This window comes from Aythya fuligula, chromosome 8 (genome assembly GCF_009819795.1).
Source record: "Aythya fuligula isolate bAytFul2 chromosome 8, bAytFul2.pri, whole genome shotgun sequence".
NCBI lineage: Eukaryota > Metazoa > Chordata > Aves > Anseriformes > Anatidae > Aythya > Aythya fuligula.
In genome coordinates, this window is record NC_045566.1 from 30,965,858 (window position 1) to 30,991,961 (window position 26,104).

The 26,104-nt window shown below is 37.5% G+C and overlaps 1 protein-coding gene and 1 non-coding gene across 3 annotated transcripts in view; one reads left to right on the top strand and one right to left on the bottom strand.

Moving 5' to 3' along the window:
• Positions 1-3,452: 3,452 nt before the first annotated feature.
• TRNAR-UCU lies at positions 3,453-3,538 on the bottom strand. The gene is given in 2 exon segments: positions 3,453-3,488; positions 3,502-3,538. It is a non-coding gene; the product is annotated as a tRNA-Arg (tRNA).
• An 8,933-nt stretch (positions 3,539-12,471) lies between these two features.
• Positions 12,472-26,104, top strand: part of BCAR3 (BCAR3 adaptor protein, NSP family member) — an 89,572-nt gene continuing 75,939 nt past the window's right edge. Inside the window, exon 1 of one of the 2 annotated variants that reach the window (XM_032191957.1) lies at positions 12,472-12,842. Coding sequence is in view for 1 of the 2 variants with exons in the window: in XM_032191953.1 (XP_032047844.1) it covers positions 13,446-13,464 (19 nt within the window). In the remaining variant the exon portion in view is untranslated. Of the gene's footprint in view, positions 12,843-13,185; positions 13,465-26,104 lie in introns of those variants that run through there. The other variant, XM_032191953.1, reaches the window with a different exon arrangement.

Sequence of the window (26,104 nt, forward strand, 5' to 3'; positions counted from 1 at the left end):
ATTATTTGATGATTTTTGTGAAAAGAATTTGACAATTGGGTCCATTACCTAGGGTGTGGTCTGCAGAATACGGTCTGGTAGCTGATTTGGAATAGTTATTCAGGAAAATGAATAGAGTGAGTTTGGAAGAATAAAGATGGTATTAGTTCAGTTTCCCTTCAGTGACAGTTCATGACGTACTGTGATTGTGAAAAGTTTTGTGCTGTTTGTTTTTTAATGACCTAGTTATCATATTGCGGTTAGAGTCAGTTTAATTCAGTTATTGCAGAAAAGACAGATAATAGAAGAAATAAGACTGCTACATTGCCTCAGATGGATTGGGTGAGGAATATATAAAAGAGATTATCAGAGGACCAGTGATACTTATTGTTTTCTTGAAAGTACTGAATTTTAAAGGTTGTTGATTTTAAGTGAAAAGGATGTTTTTGACCAGTGTTTAACTATGATTTTTTTTTTCTCCTGAGAATGAGTAGATTTTTTATGTGTTTTATTTTAAGGATATTAGCTATTTGTGCTGGAGGTAGCTAAAATGAAATGAGAATCATGGTATTTACTGATCACCAACTGAAATATGAAAGAAAATTTCCCATGAGCCTTTGGATTTTTTTTATATTCTTTTGAAGTTAACCATAAATATTCATTACCAAGCACAGACAAGGACATAGATTCCTTAAAAAGTGCTGGTTACCTAGAGATAAATGGTGCACAAAGTAAAGTGAATTTGCTGGGAAGCATGAAACATGTAGTTGTAGAACCACTTGCCCCCAAGTCCCTGCTACCATGCAGATACTATTCTAATACAGTTGTATGTAAGCTAAAATCTTGAACCTGTAAATGATAAAAAGACAATAAAAACAACTATGGTGTCTTGTTCTCTGGATGAGAAATGGAAGCACAGAAAATGACTACTGAACACTGAGGAAAGAAAACAAGCCACCAGAGTAGTTGTTATTCTGTTGCATCTTGGGATCTTCTAGCTGAACTCCGGAAAAGCAATGTGCTACCCTGAAGGGCCCTAAGAGAGAAGAGCAAGTTCTGGTTTTAGGCAGCAAGCAACAGTGCCATGCTGGTTGTTCAGGCTGCTTAATAGCTTGTTGCAAATATTAAACCAAGCTAATTTATATACAACATCGCTAGTGTGGGATTTGTTTTATATTCTTTATCTTTGCCCTTCCTTCAGATGTCCTAATGTCTTCTGTTTTGCCACATGCTGTGTCCAGCAAGTGCTCGTGTTCTACTGTGGGAGCAAGAAGGGGACACATTAGACAGTGTGAGCAGGGCTGCAGGGCAGGACCTGCACCTCACGTTTGCCAGCGTGCCAGTCAACTACTGCCTTACTTTGTGCTTCATTCAGCCTCTTCCAGTGAAGGCACCAGTTTGGCATATTGTTTTGCAATGACCTATTTTCATAAAAGCATAGCAACGTAATACTCTGGAGTGCTCCTTAATTTCAGTTTAATCAATTGAATCTGATTAAAAGTGACAAATTTTAAGTTGCTAGGGAGAGCAGGTGAAAACAAAATGCACCACGTGACTCCATAAACTTACCAGATGATAAGATTTCTCTGAAAATACTCAGATTTGTCAACAAAAAATTGTTAAACACTAGCATAATTTGAGAAACTATTTGACTATAAATTGCAAGTATTTTCTTTTAATTGTGCTGTCAGAAATGCTTGTGTTACATTAATTCTGCCTGTAATGATATAAACAGTTACTGACAAATTTCCCTGAGATGAAAGAGCAACAGAAACGTAGCTAAGGGTGGCTGATGTGGTCCTGGGGCAGTACCACCAGTAGTTACGGTTAATTTAGGTGCAGAAGTAAAATACTTCTCATTTTCCTTTGTTGCTCATGCTTCTTTTTCCGTACCTTGGGCATTTTTAATCTCCCTGCAATCAACAGTCCCTTTAAAACTGAAGCTGCCTAATGATCTGTCCAGTTTATATTGTTTGCTAAAATTCTTGATTATTTTCCTTCTGATTCTCTTAATGCATTCCAAAAGACTGCGTGTATTGTCCTTGCAACGTTTTCTTCAAGCCCCTCTTCACACGCACGTTTTGTGGGGTTGTCCCCCTGTACTTCCCCACAGGGGCTTGTGCCTGCGCACTGGGAGAGCTGTCCCTGCTGCTACTGCTTGTGTGGTTGTGCCAAGGAATTCCCCGCTTCACCATCAGGCGCGTCTCTCTCTTAATTAACTTACGCACTTCTCAAGTATGGTTGTGTAAATGTTGCTTGCAATGTGTAAATGTGAAATGTGAAAGCCTTGGCCTTCTATTTCTTTCACTGGGGTCTAGGCAGATTTTGTGGCCTTACCCTTAAATACAAAACTAAGGAGAGTAGTAGTTGGAAATGAATGCATTGCTGGAAGTGACGGGATGAGGAAGATTTTGTCTGTCGCTTGACTTAGTTGCTTTTATGGCATTCATGTAAGAGAAGTTAGTGTTGGCTGTTTAACCGTGAATTCAGGAACACTGGATGTTTTTGTAAAGGGCTTTACATATTTTATAGCTAGATAGCATTCCTGAATGGGCTTCTCTGCTGTCAAACAGTCATAGTTGGTGTTACTAATAGTGTGGCTCACTTTCAGTTACGGGGCTTTACCTTGTTATTAAATAAACATTATTATGATTTGAAAGAGAGGCTGTAGTCACCTGTGCAGGATTAAAAAGCATTTTCTTAATTAAATATAATTCATGAATTGCATCATGAATTTATTAAGTTGTGAATAAATCATGAATTTATTTCAGTCATGAATAGCATCGAGGTTTGCTTATTGCTGCTGCTTTTCTATTATTACTATTTTACCACCCAAATTTTTGTTTTGATAGGTCTAATTAAAGTGGCTCTTTGTCTTCTTTTTATTGGTATGCATAGGTTAGGAAGAAAAGATGGTATTAATTGACACATTAAATGCTTGTTTCGTTTGCTGCATTTTGCGGGCGTTTTGTTGCTTGAAAATTATTTTGACTAGATCTGTGTCAGACCGTCACTGAAGGAGAGAAGTAGCATTATTTCCAGCTAAGACCGTTTTCCAGAGATGGTTCTAGAAACCTAACAGCATGACTCAGTTGGTCAGATACAAGTGCCGAGGTCGTTGCTGTTGTCAGGGTTTGCTTGGGACCTTTCTTCCCAAACTTTTTTTTTTTTTAGAACCACTCCTTGCATGAGGCACGGGCTGCCGGCCACAGGCGGCCGTCGGTGCCCCGCGCGCCTCAGGGCTCGGTCGCAGCGTGAGGCAGGAGGCGGGCCCGAGCGCCCCGTCGCGGGGGCGGCCGTGTTGGGTTCGGCGCTGCCGCGCAGGGACTCGCTGACGGGAGCCGGCCGCCGGGAAGCGCCAGGTCGGTCGGCTCGGTTACCGCGGCCGTGAGGGACGGGACGGAAGGAGGGGGCGGGGTAGGGGGAAAGGTCGCAGCCACACGGAGAGAGGAAGGAAAATAAAAGAGCACATGCGACTCCGCCGGGACTCGAACCCGGAACCTTTGAATCCCTTCAACCCTCTAGAAGTCCAATGCGCTATCCATTGCGCCACGGAGCCACCTGTTGGAGTTTCCGCACGCCGCCCATAGAGCCTGCGTGACCCTGCTCTGACTGTAAGTGCCCTTCATGCTGGGTGCTTTCTTTTTCGCTCGTTAATGACGCGCTCTTTATCATTTCTCCGTTTTTTTTAAACTAGTATGAATAGGCTTAGCCGTATTAGCTGCTGTGTAAACAAGTCCCGAGGCAGCCTACATGCACGGCCGGAGCCGGGGAGGGGAAGGGTGACTGCAGCTTGCTGTGAGGTGCTTGGCAGGCCTGTGCCTTTACCTCTTCTGAGAGATGGATTGTTGTTCTTCCATCAGTACTGTACATAAAATATTTATTGTCATCACACTTGGGTGGTTTCAGTATTAACCCTTATATTAGAGGGAACATAAGGGAATCCTGTTCCACAGTTTCCTTATGTTGTAGAACTGTTCTTCCAAGCATCCTCAAATAAAGTTGTGTAAAGAAATCTTGGTAGGACTGGGTCTTGGAACACACATGAACATGAAACATTGACAAATTAGGTTAGGTCTGATTCTGCATTAACAAATACAAGCATTTCTCATATTCCATTTATTTAATGTGCTTTTAACATCACTCCACTTCTGGGCTAAATGTGAAAATTCAATTTCAGACCCAAAAAAACCCTTTCCATATCAAGAATATGGAAGCTACACTGGGTCAGCTCCAAACCTTATATTCTTTTAAATACACTTCACACAGGAAGCTCTTTTAACATAGGTGATTTCCAACATTTGAGGTTTTTAGTAATAATCTCAGCATGTTTTCTTTAAACAATAGTATTTGAATTAAAGTACTTGGGGAAAACATGGGTATGTTTACTGTGCACCCTATACACTGCAGCATTTTGTAGCTTTCCAGTGCCACATGAGACAAAAACAAAAACAAAACAAAACACTGTGGGGGAATCTGGAAGGTGATAAGTGAAAATAGTGAAAATATGTCCCTGAAGTCTCTGCTAGACACGATGTTGTGAGGTGACAGAAAAATATGGTGAGATGTGGGAAACGCCTGGAAATTGGTGACTGAGAATATTTTACTGAGAATATTTCGGAGTCTTTGAAAAACCTTCTAAATGGGAAGAACAAAAAACAAGACTTTTCCTTAAAATCTGTAGTTCTGATCAGGAGCATGTCTGCTGCTGCAGGACTCAAAGAGGGGCACAGGACTCCTGGGCACCTGGATCTGTAGTGCTGCTGCATGGGTTGCACAGGATGTACAGGTTTTGTGAGAGTCTGGTATTTCATGTAATAATCGATATCAGTACCTTATAGGAGTGGAGAAGAACATAAAAATAAATGCATCTAAGAATCAAAGTTCTACAAGAGTCAGAGTAGATCTCACTGGATTTACAAGCTCTGGGTCTGTGTGGTCTTGCCACAACTGTGCCATTCTGGACCAAATTCCTTTGTGCTTCTTGTAAAGAAATGTTTATTTGTGTCCTCAGACTAACAACTCAAGCTCTGTGCTTCATAAAGGAAACAGAACTTTTGTTTTTAAGAACTTAATTAGTCATCAAAATAATGAGCTTAAATTTATATTTGTTCAGCTCAATTAAATCACTTGTACGTAGCTGAAAATTGCCATGAACATCCTGTAGTACAGGAGTATCTGGGCACATTTATTGTAGGGCAACCGAGTGTCAGCACCTCACCAGTGTGATTTGATACCATGGTAGCTTTGGACAGCAGAGCACTAATAAATGCAGATAGTGAAGAGCAGGAGTTAGCTTTGAGAAAACTAGTCCTGAAGCTGTATGAGCAAAGAATTCTGAGGCTTGTGTGAGTGTTATCTCCTCTCGTAATTTCAGTTTGGTTAGTTGGTTTACACAGGTGGGTAACAGGCTGGCTGGTGTTCTTGCAGGGCTGACTGGGGATGTGTACTGAAATTGTCCAGAGATATTTAAAATTATTCAAGTCTATTTCTGTATTTTTTTCCCCTCCCCTGTGACGGTAGTCCCAATGCAAAGTCCACTTTTCGTTTTTGACAACAGATGGAGCTGCTGCATGAGAAACAGAACAGCTCACAGTTCATGAACTGAGGAAATGTGGTATGTTAAGCAACAACAGATTAACCTTTGATAGCGTCTGGACCTGGATGTGTCCTTTGGACTAGCTTTTCTAGCGCCAGCTGAAGTTCAGTTCTCTTACAAGCTGTCTTCTTAGCTCCTCTTCACATTTATGCTCTGTTTCAGGGAGCTGAACTTCAATTGTGCTGGCACTTAGACAATTTTCACTGAACTAAGCTAGGTGCTATTCTGCTAATTTTAAATGAGGAGAAACTGAGATAGCAATACCTTGACACAAGACAGCAAGTGGATCAAAAGCAGGCCAAAAATATCACCACCCTATGGTATTTTCCCACTGATAATAAAAGCCTAGAAATTAGTCATAATATTGGAGTGGTCTTTGAGAGACTTTCTACAATTTGGGTTTCAGCATTGTTTTCCAGTGGGGGTTTGCTTTGCAGAATTATTTCATGCTTGCTTTATGGCCCTTTTCTGCTTTTATTTTTGTAGTCCTTGTTTGTGGAGCTTAACACAGTGAAAAATAGCTACAAGCATTTTTTCAGTGTTGATTTACAGTGTTGATCTACTGCATTTCACTCATCTTGTATTCCAGTGCATTTCAGGAACATAACTTTTTTGTGCTTTTCTGTTGCAAAAGGAGAACCTGTTCACTTTATTTTAAAAGTATGGATCTTTTTTGCTCTTTATTAACATCTCAGTTTTGATAATAAGCTAAAGTTTGTCACTTCTCAAACTTTCTCATGTAGCTCTTTTCAGTTTCTTTTTTGTATGTTCCTCAAGTTGTGTACTGTGCAAGGTACTTACCTGTGATGCATTTCGAATTAATGTTCTTAACTGTACCTACCACACTTGACCTTTGTCCTTTGTGCTACGGCTCTCTATTTCCGTGTGGCTTAGCTCCACATCTTGCTGTTTATGTTTGTTTTTGTTTTTGTTTTTTTTTTTAATTGTTTTTTTTTTAATAGCAAAATCCTAGATTTCAGCATATATTTTCTGTAAGCATTTGCTCTTCAGTTTAAGTTTATTTCTCTGGTATAATGAAATTTTATCTAGTCTCTCTTTTGCTATTTGTTGTTTTCAGAGCAAACAAAGAGATGAGCAACAGCCATTTTTGCCTAAACTTGATCCTCAGATTTGCCTTAAGTTGTGAAACAGTCCCAAAGACTACAAGCTAAAGTTAATAATTATAAAAACAAAGTTGAAGGTGCAAAGTTTTTGTTCTTGCCTTACGTTTTGAAAACCAGATGTAATATCTGGGCTTTTTTTTATTATTATTATTAACATCAAGCCAACAAATATTTACACAGTTGAGTTGTTCCTTTAAAGCTTTTCACGGATGTCACTGTAAATCAGCTCCTCCTATTAAAAAACAAAACAAAACAAAACAAAACAAAACAAAAAAAAAAAAAAAAAAAAAACACCACATATCTGCAGTCTAGTGATTTAATCCTGAACTTCTGGATTCTTGTTCCAGCCTTGCAACTACTATACCACGTTACAGTCTGCTCCATTTTCCCTTATGTAAAATATAGGTGCTAGATGTTTTCGTATTCCCACATGTTGTTGTGCTGTTAGTCATCTGCAAGGTAACTTTAAATGTTACCTTGCAGATGGAAATGCCTTACCTTACCTCTGGAAATGCCTTATTACATACCTGGTTTTGTTTGTCAGTTTCCATATATCAAACCTAAGTGGCAAAAGTTATATATTAGAATCTATCCAGACAGCTGGGCTGCTTTTCACCAAGCTTCCCTTCTCCTTTGTACAGCTTTGCTAAATGCTACTGGATGATGGAGTTCTCCTGTTCCCTGTTTATTTGGTTGTTCTCTCAGCTCGGTTACTGGTTCTTCATTTTGTAAGAATGAAGCAGTTGTATTGTCCTAATAAACTTGAGACACTGATAAAAATTATCTCTTTGCCAGAGTTTACATGCAAAACAAATATGAGAAAACCCACAGCAGATATACAGATTTGGTCTCAAGACTTCAGAAAACATCAAGAGGGGTAGGACATAATTCTTTAGTATGAACTTCTTTATATATAGGACTTTGAGATATTTAATATATAAATTTTGCTCAGCAAGGATGCAGATTAAGAACAAGAATTTGAATACACAGTTAAAAGATGATAATTTTGAAACCATCTAAAACAATCTTTACCTTCCCCCACACCATTTAAATGCAGTATTTGTTTTCTCTCCTCACTCACGTGCTCTGTGAATGATGTGTACATATGAAACAAGTGCAGTGTTTGAGCAGTGGTGCAGTGCAGACATCTGGTTGAGTGCAGGTAATGGGAATGTTTTGTAAGAAAAACACTGCCTTAACTTCTGCTTTCATTTGCACCATTCTGAATCTGACCTAACTAAACCAAGTCAGTAAAGTTATTTCAAGGCTATGTCGACGTCAGTAAGAGGAAAAATTGGCCTGTAATGCCTTTTAGTTTGTTTGTTACCAGCTGAGCTGGCACAGTGTTCCCTTTCACATAGAAAACAGGTGATTTTTGCCAACCTTTTATTTGGAGATGTCCCTGGTTAATAAACCCTGGCTTTAAGTGCTGTCATTACTGTTCTTTCTGGGGAGAAGTGCTTTTAATCTCTACTGACTGAATAGAGGTAGGAAGAGAAAATGCTGCAGACTCACGTCTCCTTGATAAGGAGAATTTGATCTTGGAATAAATTATGGGTCTTGTTGCACTTTTTAGATTTCCCACTGTGCAGGCTATTTTTCTTGAAAGCTAAAAACAATAGTTGGCTCATGGTGTCCTGCCAACTGTTAGGTCATCACTGAGCAGAAAGTGTGTCCCTAAGGCTGTGTGTAGTCAGTGCCTCTTCTGGTAAGGAATTGCCAGGCATCTTCTGAAAGGATGGAAAGTTTTATTCTTAATGAAATTTTGCTTTGTGATTATGAGTGACTGACTCAGCATAATATGTGAATACTGACTCTGATGTAATTGCAGCAACAATGTTATTTAAAATCATGTTCTTTTGTCAGTCTTTTAATTACAAATATTACTCAGCCTGGGAATTTAGCCCAGAACTATATATATACTTTTCTCCCTCCCTCCCTCCCTTTCTATCTCAACAAGTTTTTACTAGATCCATTTCAAATGTATGTTGATTTGACTGTACTAGAATTTGTCAGAAAATTATCCCTCTGGATTTTTAGAACCAGAAGATGTGAATTTTATTTTCAAGCTTTATTCATAAATCATCTGTGTCTCTTTGAATTTTCACTTAATGGAACTGTATCACAATTTATGAATTTGATTTTTGTAACTGAAGTCACTGCATGCAATATGAGGTAATGGAATGGCACGGGACAGGGTGCCAGCAATTCTCAAATTCTAACCGTGTGTTTGTCTTTTATTTATGGCATGGCTTGGCAAGCCATCCACATTAACTTGCAGGTATAGTGAGGATCATAACCAACTCAGTCTTCCGCAGAAGCTTTAGCACCATGGTACATCTGTGGAATTGCCAAACTCTCCAGTCAGTGCCTGCAGCCTTCCGACTCTGTACCAACATTCTTTGTGTTGCTCACTCTTTCACTCCCACTTGGCAAGCTGGGAGGGGAGCATACTGGCAGTAAAGACTGGGCACCCAGCCCTGTGCAGGCACAGTGGTGCAGAGAAGATGCTCAGCAGCTTGTGGTGCATGCACACTTACTCTCCAGTAAGACTAACAGCAGCGAAGTTGACAAAGCATGAGTTCTGTAAAAGAGAACTGCAGATACTGTGGGTATTTTGGATAAAGAGATATGGCAAGCAGGAAGTCACTAGTGTTTTAGGGCTCTTCAGTTCAGAGGGTGAAGTTCATAGGGGCCCAGGTGTCTCTTCAGTCTTTTCAGAGGAGGCTGGGATAGGAGGGAATACGTCCCATGGGAAGGGTTCTCATCTAAAGAGAAGTGATGGCTTGGGCTCAGTGAAGAGGTGCCCTTATGATGGGGGAGGATCTCACTCATCCTCTGTGAAAGCAGCACACCTGGAGGCCCATCTTAAGTGCCTGGATATAAATGCTTGCAGGATGGGAAGCACACAGAGGGAACTGGAAGTTTGTACTCAGTTGGAGAACTGTGATGTTATTGGGTTTATGCGCATTAGAAATAGTACAGCAGTTACCTGAAATGTGTATTTCCATTTTGACTACTGTGGTAATTTCTAGTCTTTTAATATTTTATTTATTATCAAGTGGTTTTGTAAAACCAGATAGATAGCAAAATTCCAGTTGTAGGTAGGCTTACTTGAGAAATGGCTGAGTGACTCGCTTAAAGATGTCTGCCAGTCACTAGCAGGGCCAGGAGCTAGACACAGCTCTGTCTTACCTCTCTGGAGTTCTGCTCTGTCCTTCTTTTGCTTACATTCTATCTTGGAATTGTATAATGAAGGTGATCATATAACATAACTTGACTAATCTTTCTAGAACCATAGATTTGCCCAATATATTGCTGTTTACAATAGATGATGATCATCAGTTGAGCCTCATTTATCGTCTTGTACTGGCTCACTTGAAATCTGGCTAACTTCTATTATAGTTCCAAGACAACTTATTTATCCATGTATTGTAGATGTATCTAAGATGTATCTAATAGATGTATCTAAGGAAAGTGAAAACAGCAAAGATCCCCATGCACCAATTAAGTTAAAATATCTTCTCAAGAACCCCCATTGGAATGACATTATACATAGGAAGTAGCATTGTGTACTGGTCAAAAATACTACAACTTGATCAAGGCTTCAACACTGACACGTTAAAAAAATGTTTTCTATCTGTAAACACAGTAAATTTATTCTGGAAGTTATTTAGATATTGTATAAGTAAATGCCACGTTGCAATTTTGCAGCAAGCTTATAAGCAGACCACCAAACTTGTGTTCTGCACTTCTATCAGAATACTTTTTTCTCTGCTTTAACAGCTATAGCAGAAGAAGAACTAGTAAGAGATGTCTGTAGCTAAGCATTGACTAATTGTTGTTCCATATTCTTCATTCCAATTTTTATCTTATAAAGCCAGTCACTGAAGTTAATACAACTTAATAATCTTCAGAAGTTACAGTATGAAGACACAAAAAGCTGCACATCAATGGCTATTCTGTGCAGATAGTGCAGACACAAAGGTTTCTTTGTGATGAATGTGCAGAGTTAGCTCTGCCACTCTAAATCAGTACTGAATTTTCCTCGGTTCTAGTGTTGCAGTAAAATAATGTCCTTTTGTTCTTTTGGGGACTTCAATTTTATTTCCAAAATACTGGCAGGCAGTAAGCATTGACTTAACAACCTGAAAAAAAAATCCACTTTAAGAATTGGAATTCCTGTTTAGTCTGTCATTAACTCAGTCTCCTTATTTTGTAGAAGTGATATATACTTACATATGATCATCTTGATTTGTTTGAATTAGCAGTATGTACCAGTCATTACAGCAGCAAATCAAAACAAGCAGCTTCCAGGGTCTTTGACAGCTGGAAATTATAGCAATCACTACTAATGAGATCTATTCTTTTCTGCTATCTTTTTCCCTCCATGGAAATAATGCAAATATAATTATTGCAATACATGGTTGTAAGTAGAATTGTAGATATTCCAGTCTGCAACCACGAAGGTGTGGAATCCAGAGAACCAGACCGAAAAAGCCTGAAATACCAGTACAGCCCCTATCCAAAATTGCAGGGGGACATCTACACCCGGATAGAGGCTCAGTGGTGCTTCATTCAGATTTTTATTTATGTGGACTTTGTAGCAATTACATTACTCATTAAACAAAATTGTCACTTGCTTTTGTAGGTCTTGTGGTGACAAAGCTAGTTTGGCACCGAAATGGATGCTTTTTGTATTTAGTATTAAATGCTATGCAATTGTTATTGTATAGAGGCCTTCGTTTTTTTGACTGACAGTTTTGCATCTTATTTTTCAGCAACAGTTACCTACTAGAGATGGTGGTATTACGTAGGTTACTAGTCAGAATGAGAAAACAGTTGAACAGCATTTGGTGAAAGTGTGAGAAGTGATATCTCTAGGCAGGCTGGGGAAATTATAGTCACGCTAAGTTAAAATAGGACTATTGTGGCAGGAGGAATTTGGAATTAATTTAATTAATTAATTAATTTGGAATTCCTGGAAGATATAAGAATAGAGTGGCAGAACCTGGTGGACAAAAGAAAGGACAAAGCAGAAACATGAAGATGTGGGCTATGGAGAAAGAGAATAATGTTGATGGTGCTAGTAAAAATTTGGTAGGGGGTTGGCTTCGATTTGACAGTTTTTTTCTGGGTCTCTGCTCCTGCAGTACAGAATGGAGCTGCGGTGACTGTCCTGCTAATCCGCAGAATATCATGGTGAAATCAACCCCCCACAGCCTCTGCACAGTCACTTCAAGTCAGAAATCCACATTGGCAATTTCTGAGCTGGCAGAGCACGTGTGACACGTGTTGCACATGGGAAATTGCACCTGCAAGATGCACATAGCTCAACTTTAATTTACTTATATAAATGATAGTCATTGCTCTTCGACTCATGGATTTTAACATTCCTGACATCATACCTCTCTTTCTTGAGGTTTTACCTCAAAGCAATCTAGTGACCTGTTGTTTGGTGTCAGGAGGTACTGGTTCATTATTGCCTGAGAAATGAATGCACTCAAACTCTGTAAAGTACTGCTTAAAATACCATGCTAATACAGTAGATTTAAAAAAAAAAAAAAAAAAAAAAAAAAGGAAAAAAAATGATTGTATATGTAATTTCATGTCTTTCCCAATACTGGGAACCCTGAGTTGTGTGGTATCAAACAGGTTTCCAGTCTTAAATTGGGGTGCACTACGGTGGGCATATCCTGCCTATTGAAAGGTCACCTGACGTTTTGATCTTTTGAGCTCTGACAGGATTTTCTCAGTTGTAGTTCTCATTTCTATTGTCAAACAGAAAGGAGGTTCACATGAAAATCGGTTGCTGCACTTTTAAATAAAGCCAAGGATACGCAGGTGGTGCAAGTGCCAGCACTGAGTGGGAGCTGCCTAGAGGCTCCTGTGTTGCAGGGAGCTGGCCAAGTTTAGCCCGCAGCCCCTGGATGTGCACAGCACAAGGCTGACAGCAAGGCTGCGCGCACAGCGCAGTGCAGCACTGGCCTCATCCTGTTCTGCAGATCCTCAGTACAAGGGTCTTCTGGTTAGGATCAGTACCTGTCGCTGAAAGAAAAATAACCTGGATTGCAAAATAATGTAAGTATACATCTAATTTTTGAGAGCATCAAGGATTTCAAGGCAGACATGCAGCATAGGTAAGTGGGGAATGATCCTAACTGAACCTTGTAAGTGGCTACCATAATCAAATAGTAATAATAAAACATGATAAACTATAATGTGATACCTGGAGTAAATAAGTGTACCTCTCCCTAATAATCTTTTGATCTCTGGTACTGCTTGAATGTGTTTTGAGCTTGTGCATTGTTTTACTATGATGAAAATGCATAATTTTTTTTCTTTTAGTTTTTGAATCTTTTCTCCCAGTGTATAAGCAAATTTCTTTTTGAAAAAATACATTTTTTGAAATAGCCTGTAAAAGTGACAGCTGAAAAATACGAACTTCTTTGTTTCTTAATGAATCATTGGCAAGTAGTTGTCACACTTTTCATCTAGTAGGAAAGTAACAAAAAAAGAAAGTCAAGAAGTTCACAAAATACAGTACACAGCTTCTTCCTCATTTAGGAAACACACACACAAAACCACCAATAACATAAAAACAACCTTACAGCTCAATTATCATCATTATGATTCATCAGCTGTTGTCTCCTAGGCAGGTCTGACTGCTGATTGGGCACAGGGCTTCTCAAGGTGTGTGTTTTACCAGAAAGCTCTTACTTTTTAAGCCTACGCAATAGACCATGATAACCTCCTTCTATGGTAAGAACTGTTAGTTATATTTTATTAATCATTACCATTTTATTGTTATGAACAGTGCTCACAGGTTAATAACAGGCAATTAGATGTGCTAGCAGATGTTTCCTATTCAACTTCTTTTAGAATTAAAATTTAGAAAGATCTTAATCTTAGGTCTAAGTCATAGGAGTTCCTCCTCACTATGTGAGCATTGCTTTTTAAAATTCTGAATGAAAATAAATGTTGTTATGTAATAATAAAAGATTTTCTAAAATCCATGAAGATTAAGATTAAAATCCTCTTTGCAATAATGTAATATTTTGAGAGAGAAAGGTTTGTAGGGAGATCGTATATGATCTGCATTTATTATAAAAAAAAAAAAAACAAGTAATTGTGTTAATAACTTGCAAGTCAGGTAATGCAGGGAATCTTTCTTCTTGTATTGTATATGTTCAGGGCATTGTTTTATTTTGTTTTTTATATGTTTGAATTTGTTTTACATTTTTGTCAATTTATCTATCTAAATTACTTGGAAGATAAAATTAATCTTACTTTAACACGTCTTCACAGCTGGATTGGGAAAAAATGAGGGAGAAGCTTGAGGAAAAATACTGGAATATGTTAGTGTATTGTCTGTTTTTCCCACTTTGACAGTGGTATTGCTTAGAGCTTATTTCACATGACTGTACTTGTTTTTTCTGCTCTTGGAAAAATGTTGCAGTCATGGCACAAGCATGAATTTCTGTCTGAGGGATGACGAAGGGAGCCATGCTAAAGTTTTTCATTTGAATGTTACATCAAAAATGATATATATATATATATATGTATGTGCATACATATATATATAACCAAATATGTAATTGAAAACAAAAACCAAAAACCTTTTAATGCTAAACAGCTCATTTTAAGCAAAGTGACATATTAAGAAGTAACTCTTCCACCCACCAAACTACCAAAAATAAGCGCTGGTATAAGATAATAGCCAGAAACCTTTGTTTGAATAAATTATATGGTTGGGTTCTGGTGTTTCTGTATTTCTTGGGTTTGGGGCACCAGTTGGTGCTTTAGAATAGAATCCAGTTCTTTATGTACATCAGGAGTGGCTTCGCATTTAGGAATGTTACTGAGTGGATTTTTTTTTCTCTGAATTTTAACTCTCAGCACCAGTCAACACCAGAGGGTGATGAAGTGCAATGCAGTATCCGTTAATTCCTAGTAAAATAGTGTTATATACATAATTTGCTTTTTCTAAACATTGCTGTTTTGATCCTCAGCCTTTTCTTGTTTTTGTGTTCACCACCATTATTGTGTAATACCAGAATGCTCCTGGCTCCAGTTTTCCTTTCAATGATAACAGTGCATTCTTCTCACCAGTGTCTGGCACCACCAAAGAAAATGTTTAAGTATGCACACAGACTTTGTGTAGCTACAGCAGTAGTTCATGTCATGTCCTCACCTTGCTTATCCTGTCATGGGGATTTCATTCCTCTTTCTATGTGCCATGCTTACCAGGAAAGGAAGGAGTTGGTAATAAGAACTGTGAAATGCATTTGTTGTTCTTAGCAAGACCTCATAGTGCAATTAATTTTATAATTTCCTTATTTAAGTGATGTCATTATGCATGCTAAAGCTTTTAGGATCCACTCACGTTCCTCTGTTCACGCTTTTTCAAGTCTTGCGTCTAGCATGCTTCAACACCAGGGGAACTAAAATGCAACTACTATTGACAGAGACACTAGCATTTTAGGGACTTTGAAATATGACTTCAAGGAATGAGAAATTGTGTCTTCATTCGTTGAATGGCAAAGCATTTAAGATACTCTGAATGACTTTTTTTTTATTATTATTTTTATTTTATTATCTGGTAAAAAAAAAAAAAACACAGACTTTATAGTTCATACTGCTGAAGCACTGCAGTGTATATCTAAAGCTGGTTTTAATTCATGAATCAGCCAGGGGAAGATACAAGTCTCTGGCTAAAGAATACCTTAGAGAAGGTCCCCTGTGTGTGAGCACATTTGATCAAGTGCTTGCAAAGAAGCAAATGCTTCTTTGTGTCTTCCTCTTTGGCTGCTCTCAGTAATAAACTGAGTTCAAATAACAAACGGCTAAATCTAAAATTCTTAAATGCAACCATTAATTTAATGCACTTTTTTTTTTCCTGCCCTAGCAGCTGATTGCAATCAGTAGTCCCAATGTTTAGACACTTACCTGACTTGTGTTGAAGATAGATATCTAAGTGCGGCATTAGTTCCTGCAGTAAATTACAGCTCCAAATTGTGCAAGGATTGTAGAATCCTTTGCAGTGGATTGTATGTTTGGAATGATAATTAGATGCTGTGCTAAGAGCTCTCAATGTCATATAAACAGGTTTCTGAAAAGAAGGAAAACAATCTAGTCATTGTTGGCGCCTTTTCTGTATATTTTCAATAATAGGCCTGTCACTTTATTTGTTAGAGTTGTATCATCAGATTAGTGCTGCTTTCTTAACTGTGTCTAATCTCATTTGATTCGAGCATCATGGAATTAAAAAAAAAATCAATGTAGCATAGATTTGTCTTGAAATAAAGTTGTGTTTTGTTTTTGTTTGCTTGTTTGTTTTTTGCCTTTTTTAAGCAAATCAATAAACACGAGTTCATCATTATCCTGTTAGGTAACAGAAATTTTCTGAAGCTATTAAACATGATCTGAATTAGCAGATTGGATGTAGATTTATTACTATATAGGGAAGTATTGGTGAGGAAACTAGAAACTTTGAATCTGACTGTGTTCCTTTATACAAACACATTATTTTTTTTAATTTAACAGAGTTCAGTTAACAGAAATTAGAGAAAAAGTCTTCAGTAGTTCTTTCAATAATGTGAAGCATTTCTTTTAGTCCTCTTCCATCTAGCTATGAAATCAAAAAGATTAATATTAGCCTCTATCTTCAGATGATTTGCAGGAAATAAAAGATTGTAAACAACTCAGAAAATCCTTTACGTATCAATATATCAAATGCAAATCAAGTGAATTTGTCAGTGTTAGAGCAGTGACCTTCAACCAGACTTTGAGTCAAGAATTTCTGTTTCCAAGGCTGCTCATTCTTGCTGAGTATTTTCCTGGCATAATGTATGGATCTTTTGTGGTGTGTTGTTTGATGGAGAATGAATGAAGCCCCTCTGGCTCATTTATCCTCCTCTTGCTTGGGGTTTGAACTTTGTTGGCAGAAAAGAAAGTCCAGTGCTCTCACTTTCTATTCTAATCCCCTCATTATTAGGCTTGCTATAGGAGCTCCCTGTTGCATGAATATTTTTCGCAACTATATGACCTAGTGGTAGTTTTGGAGAGTCAGTAAAAGTTAGATGGTTTTGAACAACAGCTAACATTTACAGAATATTGTAAACCTATGCTTTTCAAGCTCTCCATCATCAGCAGCATTTTATATTTTAGAATGAGAAGAAAGATGTGTATTTTTAATGAATATGTTTCGCTTTCTCAATACCCTGTCTTCCTTTTTGGTTTGTTTGGTCTCTTTTTGTATTTTCCTTGTCTCAAACAGTTGAAACTGGGGCTATCTGATATATTATTGTAACACTGATATAAAAGCTATAGTAGACTGAAAAGTAACTCATTCTTTCTTTCTTGACTTCCTTTTTATGAAGGCAGATACCATTTAAGAAGATAAATATTGTTATCGCATATAAAGCATCTTGATTTCCAATTGAGCAGGGAGAGATTTTTTTTGTTGTTACCTACATATAAGACATTGATAAGAGTTTATACATAATTATTCATTTTGTTTAAAATTTCGTTTTATTTCGTTCATTTAAAAACAATTTCAATTTGTAATCGGACCAAGAGGGGGTAATTTCATTAAGACCATTGAAATTGCATGTAGGTTCTGGTTTTAAGTGTATATTTACAATGTAAGTACTTTGATTTGCATGTGAAGTTCATTTTGAAGATCTGGAAATACAGATCTGATCTGATGAACGTTTTGTTAATGGAGTAAGGAAGAATCTCCATTTCAACAATCTTTAGTGGGAATTCATGAGATTTATTTTGTAGCAAAGAATGATCTTCTGGATTATGTCATAGAACTGCCTTGTATTTATAAACCTCCTGTTAGTTCTGGATAGCTTAATAAGAAAATGATATAACCCTGTTTTTACAGAATGCTCTGTGCAGACATAGGTTTGGGAGAACAGAATAAACCCTTTTGCAAATGGCATTTCTTGAATTAAGTATCCAATAAACGGCAAGGCAGTAGTCAGTATAGTTTGTATTTTTAACTGATGTTGTTAGAGTAACTTATTATAAGTAACTTTCAAACCTATTATTATTTAGAATAAATATTTTTATGCTTAAGTTCCCCTTGAATTCTGCTGAATGTATGAGCTTGCTGGTGCATCTGTGCACTTTATAGCACTGACTGATAGCTGAGGTAATCGTCTCTGCTGGAGCAGAGTCAAGGAGCATCAATGAAGCTGGCACAGAAGAATGTGTGGAAAACCTAACGTTAACCTGTACAGAGGGCTGTTGTCATTAATGGACTGTAACACAGTTCTCTAAAATGCTAAATGCTATTCCATTCTTGCAGAGGCCTTCTGTATGGGTAACAGTACCTCTTTTCTTTGGAATGAGACATCCAGAATTTGGAACTTCTGTATCGGAAATGTTTGGATACTAAATAGCAGAATGATTTTTAGAAATATCAATTCCTACTCCAGAATCCCTATTTTCCTCTGGCATCTCTGTTTGATGCCTTTCTTTTAGAGGTGGTATACACACATGTCTTTGAGGACTGATATCTTTGTGATTTCTTCTTTTGAAATCCAGTCTTACTTTATTCCCACTGTTAGCTCTAAACTATTAACAAAACTTTAAATCCAGATTTGTCTTCAAACTGTTCAGAACTTGCTGCTTCTTTATTGCATTTGGCAAAGGATCTTAAACCATTTACCTAAAGCAAATATTAAATGATATGGCTTGTCGTTCTGGAAAACACTAAGAGGTTAAAATCCATTCATTGGAAACTTTCTGGCACAGTAGATGGCACCTGGAAAGAGTGGCATAAATGTTGATGATTCATTAAGCAATTAAAAGGTTAAAAATGGGGCAATTTTTAATCCTGAATTTCATTGACAAATAGTGGATTGAGGCAGACTGATATGTTAGTTTGAATTTTGATTCATTTGCTTGTCTGAATTCAGAAAGCTGTATTTCAATAGTTTACTTTTCTTTTTCTTACCTTACATAACAACTGTTCAGAATATTAAAGCCTTTAAAAACAAAAACAACGAAACCGCCAAAGCCCATACCTCTGCTGTTAACTGTCCCTTAAGACCTAATGAAATTAAATAAATCAAAAAAGTGCCTCGAAGAAGGCGTTACTTCATGGGGTTTCAGTCAACAGACACATACCGACTGATCTAATTCAAGTCTGTTATTGGCTTGTTCTTGTTTGTTGTTTTTTTTTGTTTTGTTTTTTTTTTTTCTTGGTTTTGCTTTGTTTTTAACAATGGGGAGATTTTTTACATTTAAAAATGGAAAACAATTATCTAGGCAATTGTTGATCTACTTCTAGAGCAAATAATGCGTTGATAGACTTTTCCTCTAGCAAAGCTGCACTACTGCTCATGAAATGGTGGTTGAAAAAGGAAAAAAAGAATATTCTATTCAATTTACTCTTTTTTTTTTTTTTTTTTTTTTTTCTCTAATCATGCTTTACTACAGGCTTACAGATCTTTGTTTTGGTCTGTGCTGGATTCCTGTTTTCTATTCACTCTCTTTACTAACTTCAATTTAAAATGTTCTTCATGTCTTTTCCTTCCATTTTTTTTATCTTTTATTTCTCTTCCTTTTTGCTGCATTCCACATTTCCCTGTGCCTTTCTTATTACTATGGTGCTTTTTCCTACTTCTTGAAAATATTTCTAGAAAGAATTCATTAGAAGTGGAGGAGTCTATGAAACTGTAACATGGAAAATGAAAATTAAAAGGGCAAGTTAGTTTGAGGAGGGGGAAAAATAGAATAATTATACTCAGAGAGGGACTTCAGAAAGACTGCAATAAAATTAGGAAGGATCAAGATTAGCAAACACAGTTTAAGAAACTTCTCTCATTACTCTGTCCTGAAGTTTGGGAACTATCAATCATCTTTAACAGTTCAGGAAAGCTTTCAGAGTGATTTATCATATGGGTAAGAGGCACAAGTCTTCAAGTGCAGTGTTCTTGCCTGGTATCCCACTGTTTCTCTGTGTACAAGCTCTGTACACCCATGCCCAATCATATCATTAGAACCGAGAACAGAAAATTTCCATACAACTTTAAGCATCTTGCGGAAGTATTTCTGTATACTGTAGATAACCGTACTTGGGATAATTTAATGTGATCATCTAACAGCTACTTTTGACATTTGTTCACATACTTAGTACAGTGCCTACTGTGTTATGGACTGGTGTACTTTCATCATATTTCTATGCATATCAGTTAATGTCAGTGTGACTTTTAAGATGAACACAGATATTTGTATTAATAAAACACAAGTTTCACAGTGCAATTTTGTCAGTGTTGAAACTTGCTTAACCTCTTGTTCCAAGAGGGAACAGACCCCCCCACCCCCAATGGTAGCTCTGTCTCCTGTAGCCTTCCAAGACAAGTGATAAGCTAGTTTCTGTTTTTTTGTGTTTTTTTTTTTTTTGTTTTGTTTGTTTGTTTGTTTTGTTTTTTTTTGTTTTTTTTTTCCACAAAATGAAACTGATGACATAGAAGCATGTTTTACTTTTGCATGCAGATTTGCTATTTTATTGTTAACACTTAGAATTTCTGTGAAATTGGTGAAATATAAATGAAAGCAAACATATAAAAGCAGATCTGCTGTTACTATTGTTCAAGGTACAAGTTGTTTCTGTCTCCTCTTCCTCTTCCAAAGAGAACATGCAGAGCTTCAGACAAATGCCAGAAGAAAAGTTTCATGAGTTTGACACTCTTTAAAAGCACTGAAGAACTCCCTTCATTTTTCACTTGTTACAGCATACAATTTGTGATGAGGAGTTTATCCAGTTATTGCAAGATTACAGATGTTTTACAATCAAGAGCAAAGTAGTGCAGCTGCTGGAAGCCCAGTGCTACACCTGAAATGCATTAATCATAGAATATCCCGAGTTGGAAGGGACCCATAAGGATCATCAAGTCCAGCTCCTGTCACCACACAGGTCTGCCCAAAAGTTTAGACCATGGGACTAAGGGCACAGTCCAATCGCTTTTTAAATCCAGACAGGCTTGGTGCAGTGACTACGTCCCTGGGGAGCCTATTCCAGTGTGTGACCACCCCTTCGGTGAAGAACCTCTTCCTGATGTCCAGCCTAAAATTCCCCTGCCTCAGCTTGACACCATTCCCGTGGGTCCTGTCACTGGTGTTTACAGAGAATAGGTCTGCCTTCCTGCCTTCCACTCCCCCTCGCGAGGAAGTTGTAGACCACAATGAGGTCCCCCCTCAGCCTCCTCTTTTCCAGGCTGAACAGGCCCAGTAGTTTCTGAATATTTGAGTAATTGATTTTAGGTGAACGTTAAACTATTATTATCACCAAATCTTTTGCAGACATCAGTTTTTAACGCACAGATTACACTTCTGCCATTCAACAGGTGTTTTGATATTGGTGATAAATGCAGAGCCTGGCTAGAGCAATAACCTTTGCTTTGGATCACACCTGAGTTCCTTTAAGTTGTACTTAAGAACTAAGGTTCTAGTTGCTGGTGTCCTGTACTACAGCAGTAGGGGTTATCCTCCCTGGACATGGATGCTGTATTGCAGCATATCCTGCATGATATGGTGAGGCAAGGCTGGAAGTCCTTCTGATGAAGAGGCTCAGTGCACGTAACGATGATGATGGAAGCTTGGTACTGGGAATGCTGCAGTACAGAAGTCAGCAGATAAGGAAAGCCTAACAGTGGTTCCTGAGAAATCAAGATAATCTAACCTGAATTACTCAGCTAAAGGTTGTTCATGATTTGGATGCAGTATTGCTGCTCAAGGTGTAGGAGAAAAACAGGAAAGGACGGGGAAAAAATATCCTTTGGGCAATCTGCAGAAAGACCAATCAAACTGTTATGTAGACAGAGTTAATAAAGCACAAAGTTTGCTACCACAAAATTAATCAAAGAGACTTTCAACAAATTTGAATTGGCATAGCAAGTTCAGACTGGCTCAGCAATTTGTGTTATCTATCTGTAGTACTTTTTATCTGGTGATAGGATTCCTGGCACTGCCTCTACCGTATCTTCAAAGGGAAAGGAAACAGTTTTTTGTTTATCAGACTTGCCCTGCGTTCACAAAGATATGACTGGCAGCGTCTTTGCAAGTAAATTCTGTTGCTTCAAGGAAATTCGTGACTCACCATCAGTGTTTTCTCCAAACAGAAACCAAATATCGTAACATTTCAGCTAGCTAGCTATTTGGATCCAAAGATGTAATGGAAGTTGTTGCTTTTTGTGTGCACAATTAGATGCTAGAATTTAGTAAGTAAAAGCTTTGACTCTTACAAAATAATTGACTTATTAAGATGGTTGATGAGATTACTGGCAATACTACCCTTTATAGCTGAGCTCCCTGTAAAGTAGCTTCTAAATTGTTGCAATTTTTAGCCCAAGTTTTAATGTTACTCAGAAATTATTATTGGTAGCTGTGCTGTAACTTGTGCCTAGTGCTCTATAGATCATTCTCACCAAATGCAAAAATTTATTTGAATAAGCCTGCTTTTTGATCACCTTCAGGAAATGGACTCTTTCTTTTCCCATGTAATTATAAATTGATTTTAAAAAGGAATAAAATTGGAGAGTGATTTTACTTTCTGAGGCATTGAATTTTCAACTGAATAATTTCCTTTCAGACAAAGTTAGTTATTTCTGTTACTGCTTATTATGCTGCTTGATTAAGTATATCTGGATGTAGCAACCAGTGTATTATTAGCTGCTCTAAACCCCCTGAAGAGCTGTAATTTTGTTACCTTTGCTAGGTAAGCAGACATCTTAAGTAGTAGAAATTGTTTGCTGTTCACCTGTTTTAGAAATAATATAATGAATTTTTCCAATAGAATATCATTTGTTTGCTGTATTTAGTAAGGAAGAAATATTTTTATTCCAGAGTAATTTACTATAAAAAGTTACAAAATAAGCCTCTTACATTAAAATGAAAGCACCATGGCGTAGCAGCAATCTATATTTCCTGTTCTTTTAGATCTTATCATTAAGTGTATTTTGTCATCAGTATTCTGTTTGTTGGTTTTGTGAGATTCAGTATATAACTGGAACGGTTATAAACTATGTGCGTAACCACTATGAAATGTTTTTGGCTAGTGTCTTTTCCGCTTAATCCATTATTTAAATAAATAGAAGTAGTTTACATTAGGGGTTGTGCTTGAAATTATGAAATGAAAGTCAACAAAAATGAGTGCCTAGATGGCTTGCAGTTCCAGAGTAGTAGAGAGGAGGGAGAGGAAGATGGAAAGAAGGAAGGAAGAGATGATTCCTGTTGCTAACTACACAGTTCAGAAATTTGGGGCAGTCAGAATAAATGTACGTAACAGTGGTGGCACATTGCAGAGTAGGGAGGCCAAAGACAATTACGCTATTGGAGAAGAGGAGGAACCAAGCGCAGATAAATTGAGATTTTTGTTCTAATCAACTTTAATGCAAAATCACCTGTGTTTGCTCAAACCACATTTATCAGCATCTTAAGCTAAAATTATTGATTTAGCCCAGGAGCACAGGAGGAGTGCCAACATAATCCGGCTTTCTTCTGTTACACAGCAATAGCCTGCAACATAGGAGCATAAGGAACCACAATTTGTGAAGAGAGTATGTAGTTGTCCGTTGGCCACAATGTACCAGATGCATACCTGTGCTCTATTTCATTAATTGTAGTGCTGGCAGTTTGATTTTTATCACAAGTCTAATTTGATAGATAAGATAGCACTCAATTCCTAGAATTATTTGGTCATATGAAAATTTCAGACTTCTAAAGTTACATAATTTGTAGAGCAACTTGAAAGACCTAAATTTGCCATAAAAGTTCAAGCACCAGAAGGCAAACAAAAAGAATGTATTTACTGTTATTAAACAGCAACAGCAAAATTTTGGGGCCTATTTCAGGCGTTGTGTGTGCTTCAAGTCAAATATTGTGTATAAACAATCTTACTAAAAATACTGCAGTCCTTTTATTTTTTCCTATACTGATGGGCACAAGAGGTGAGTTCAGATCTATTCTATGGCAAAGCATTTCAGAAACCTATTGCAGTAGTAACTAGTAGTTAAAGGACTTGAGATAGGTTCTTTAACTATTTGAAGTCCTGGATCTGCACACTTGAAAACAAACAAACACGCTATGGGGAGCTGTTGTTTTCTAAAAGAGGACCATTTCCAGTTCAGCCTTTAGGCCTCAAACAGTAGACTTGGCACAGTGGAGGTTAGTAACTTGTGGGTTGATGTGGCAGAAGAATTGAAAGGAGCTGGACTAGAATATTTGAAATTGGATTTGTCTACAGTGGAACAGTAGCTTGCATTCACAGTTGGAATTTCAGTTTTTCTTGAGCCACCTCTCCCCATGGGTAACTTAGCATGCCAGCTTTAACCAGATTTCTGATTACGTGACATATGCATTTACAGTCTGTTACTGTTAGATGCATGATAGGTTCTCTGTTCAATAGCGTATACTGGCTCAAGTCCAGCATTGCACTACCAACAACCATGCTGGTTCTGGTTAACTTCAGGTGCAGGTAGAATGAATTCTCATCTACCTGCAAAGACCACACAGGCATTCAGAAAGAGGAAAAACTTACTAGGCTGTAGGGATCAGCGCTTTCTGTTGAAGTGCTTGACGATCTTAGTTGTATTTACTTATAACTAGAGTCTGCATCACATAAATACTATTACAATTAGCCCTAGTCTTCAAGCTGTCTGCTATGATGCACATACTGAATTAATTAGAAATTTGTAATAGTCTTTTCTGTTGAGGTGTTAAGTTAATCATTACTTATTCACGTGATTGCTGTCTGATCACCTGCCAAAGCAAATCCGATCTGCGTCAGTCATGACCATCTACCATTCCTGTCAATCAACAAGCACACGCAGTACAGTATTCAGGCTAACTTCATGCCAGTTACAGGAGATGGATAAAAGCTACTCTAGACATAGAGCTGGGAGTTGCGGCTATGCTAGGTCAGATAGTGTTAAAGTCAGCAAGAGCCAAGTGACACTTTCAAAGTTCTTTGAATTAATTTGCACTAGTGGAGTAGGTTTGTGCCAACTTAAATGCAAGAACATCTGTGTGGAATCAGACCAAAATTATATCAGCCTCTTCAAAGAACAAGCTTGGGCTTATTAAAATTATGTAAGAACCTAAGTATACAGAGGTACTTATTACCTCAGGATATCACCACAGCTTTTGGTAATTCATTGCTTAAGGTTTTTCAGAGATTGTGGTTGTCTCTGCTTTAAATATATATATATATTTATATTTATAAATATATTTTTTTATTTAATATATATGTTTATATTTAAATTTATTTCCTTACATAGATTATCTTTTCAGCTCATTTATACTTTTGCAACCCAAAACATCTGTAGCAAGATATTCTCCATTGAACATGAGTTGTGTGAAGTACTGCTGCTTCTGTTTTAGAACTTCTGCTTAACCAAAACGTATTGATGTTATGAAGTGGAGAAAGAGTTGCACTTCTGTTTTGTAAATGAAGGATGACTAGTCTGTGCCTTCCAACAGAAAATAGGTGGTTTGAAATCTGACATAAGGATAAAGTAATTCAGTGTTTGTGGTATTGCTTGTGAAATCTCTGGGAAACAGAACTCTATCACAGAACAAAACCAAATAGATATATTTCATATAACTGAGTTACTCTGACACAATAAACCGTTTGTCTTTAACTTCTACTCAGACTAATTAGCTATGAGTGATAATCTTAATTTGCTGTGTGGCTGCTGAGACTGTCTGTATTTAATCCCAATTGGTTTTCTGTAGATGTTTTACATTAACAGTGGCCAGAACAACATATGCAGATTGATTAATGTTTTATGTTTGTTTCTGTATAGTCTGTAAAAGATTTTAGTTCAGTCAGACATTTAGCAAAATTCAGGTTAATAAGTGCCATTTCGGTGCCTAGTCTGCAAACAATATTTACACTAATGGTTTCTTTTAAGGACGGGAATTCTCTGAAGTCCTTCGCAACAATGTCAAAATTTTACCAAAAATATTTTCATTCTGATAGCTTGAACAAGAAAACATGAAGCAAATACAATATTATATAATAAAAGAATGAAAGTATTGATAAGTTTACTGAGTACATTGTGTGATTCTGCATATTCCTATTTCTGTCTGCTCTGAGCTATTACTACAAAAACTGCTCCTTTTAGTTCAGGTCAAACAGCGTGGGTGTCTGTGATGGCCTGAGCCCTTCAAGGTGCCATTGGTGGAATGGAGTAGCTCATGCAGATGAACAGTGGGGTTTCATTCACATGGAAATCACTCCTGGAGCAGTTGATACCAAGTAGGAGTTAGAGAGGAAACTAAAAGGAGCCCCAGAGGGCTGCATGCTCAGCATAAGTGAATCGAGGGCTTCATTACTAACAACACATATTAATTACTTTACATCATGTCAGTCTGGCCCAAA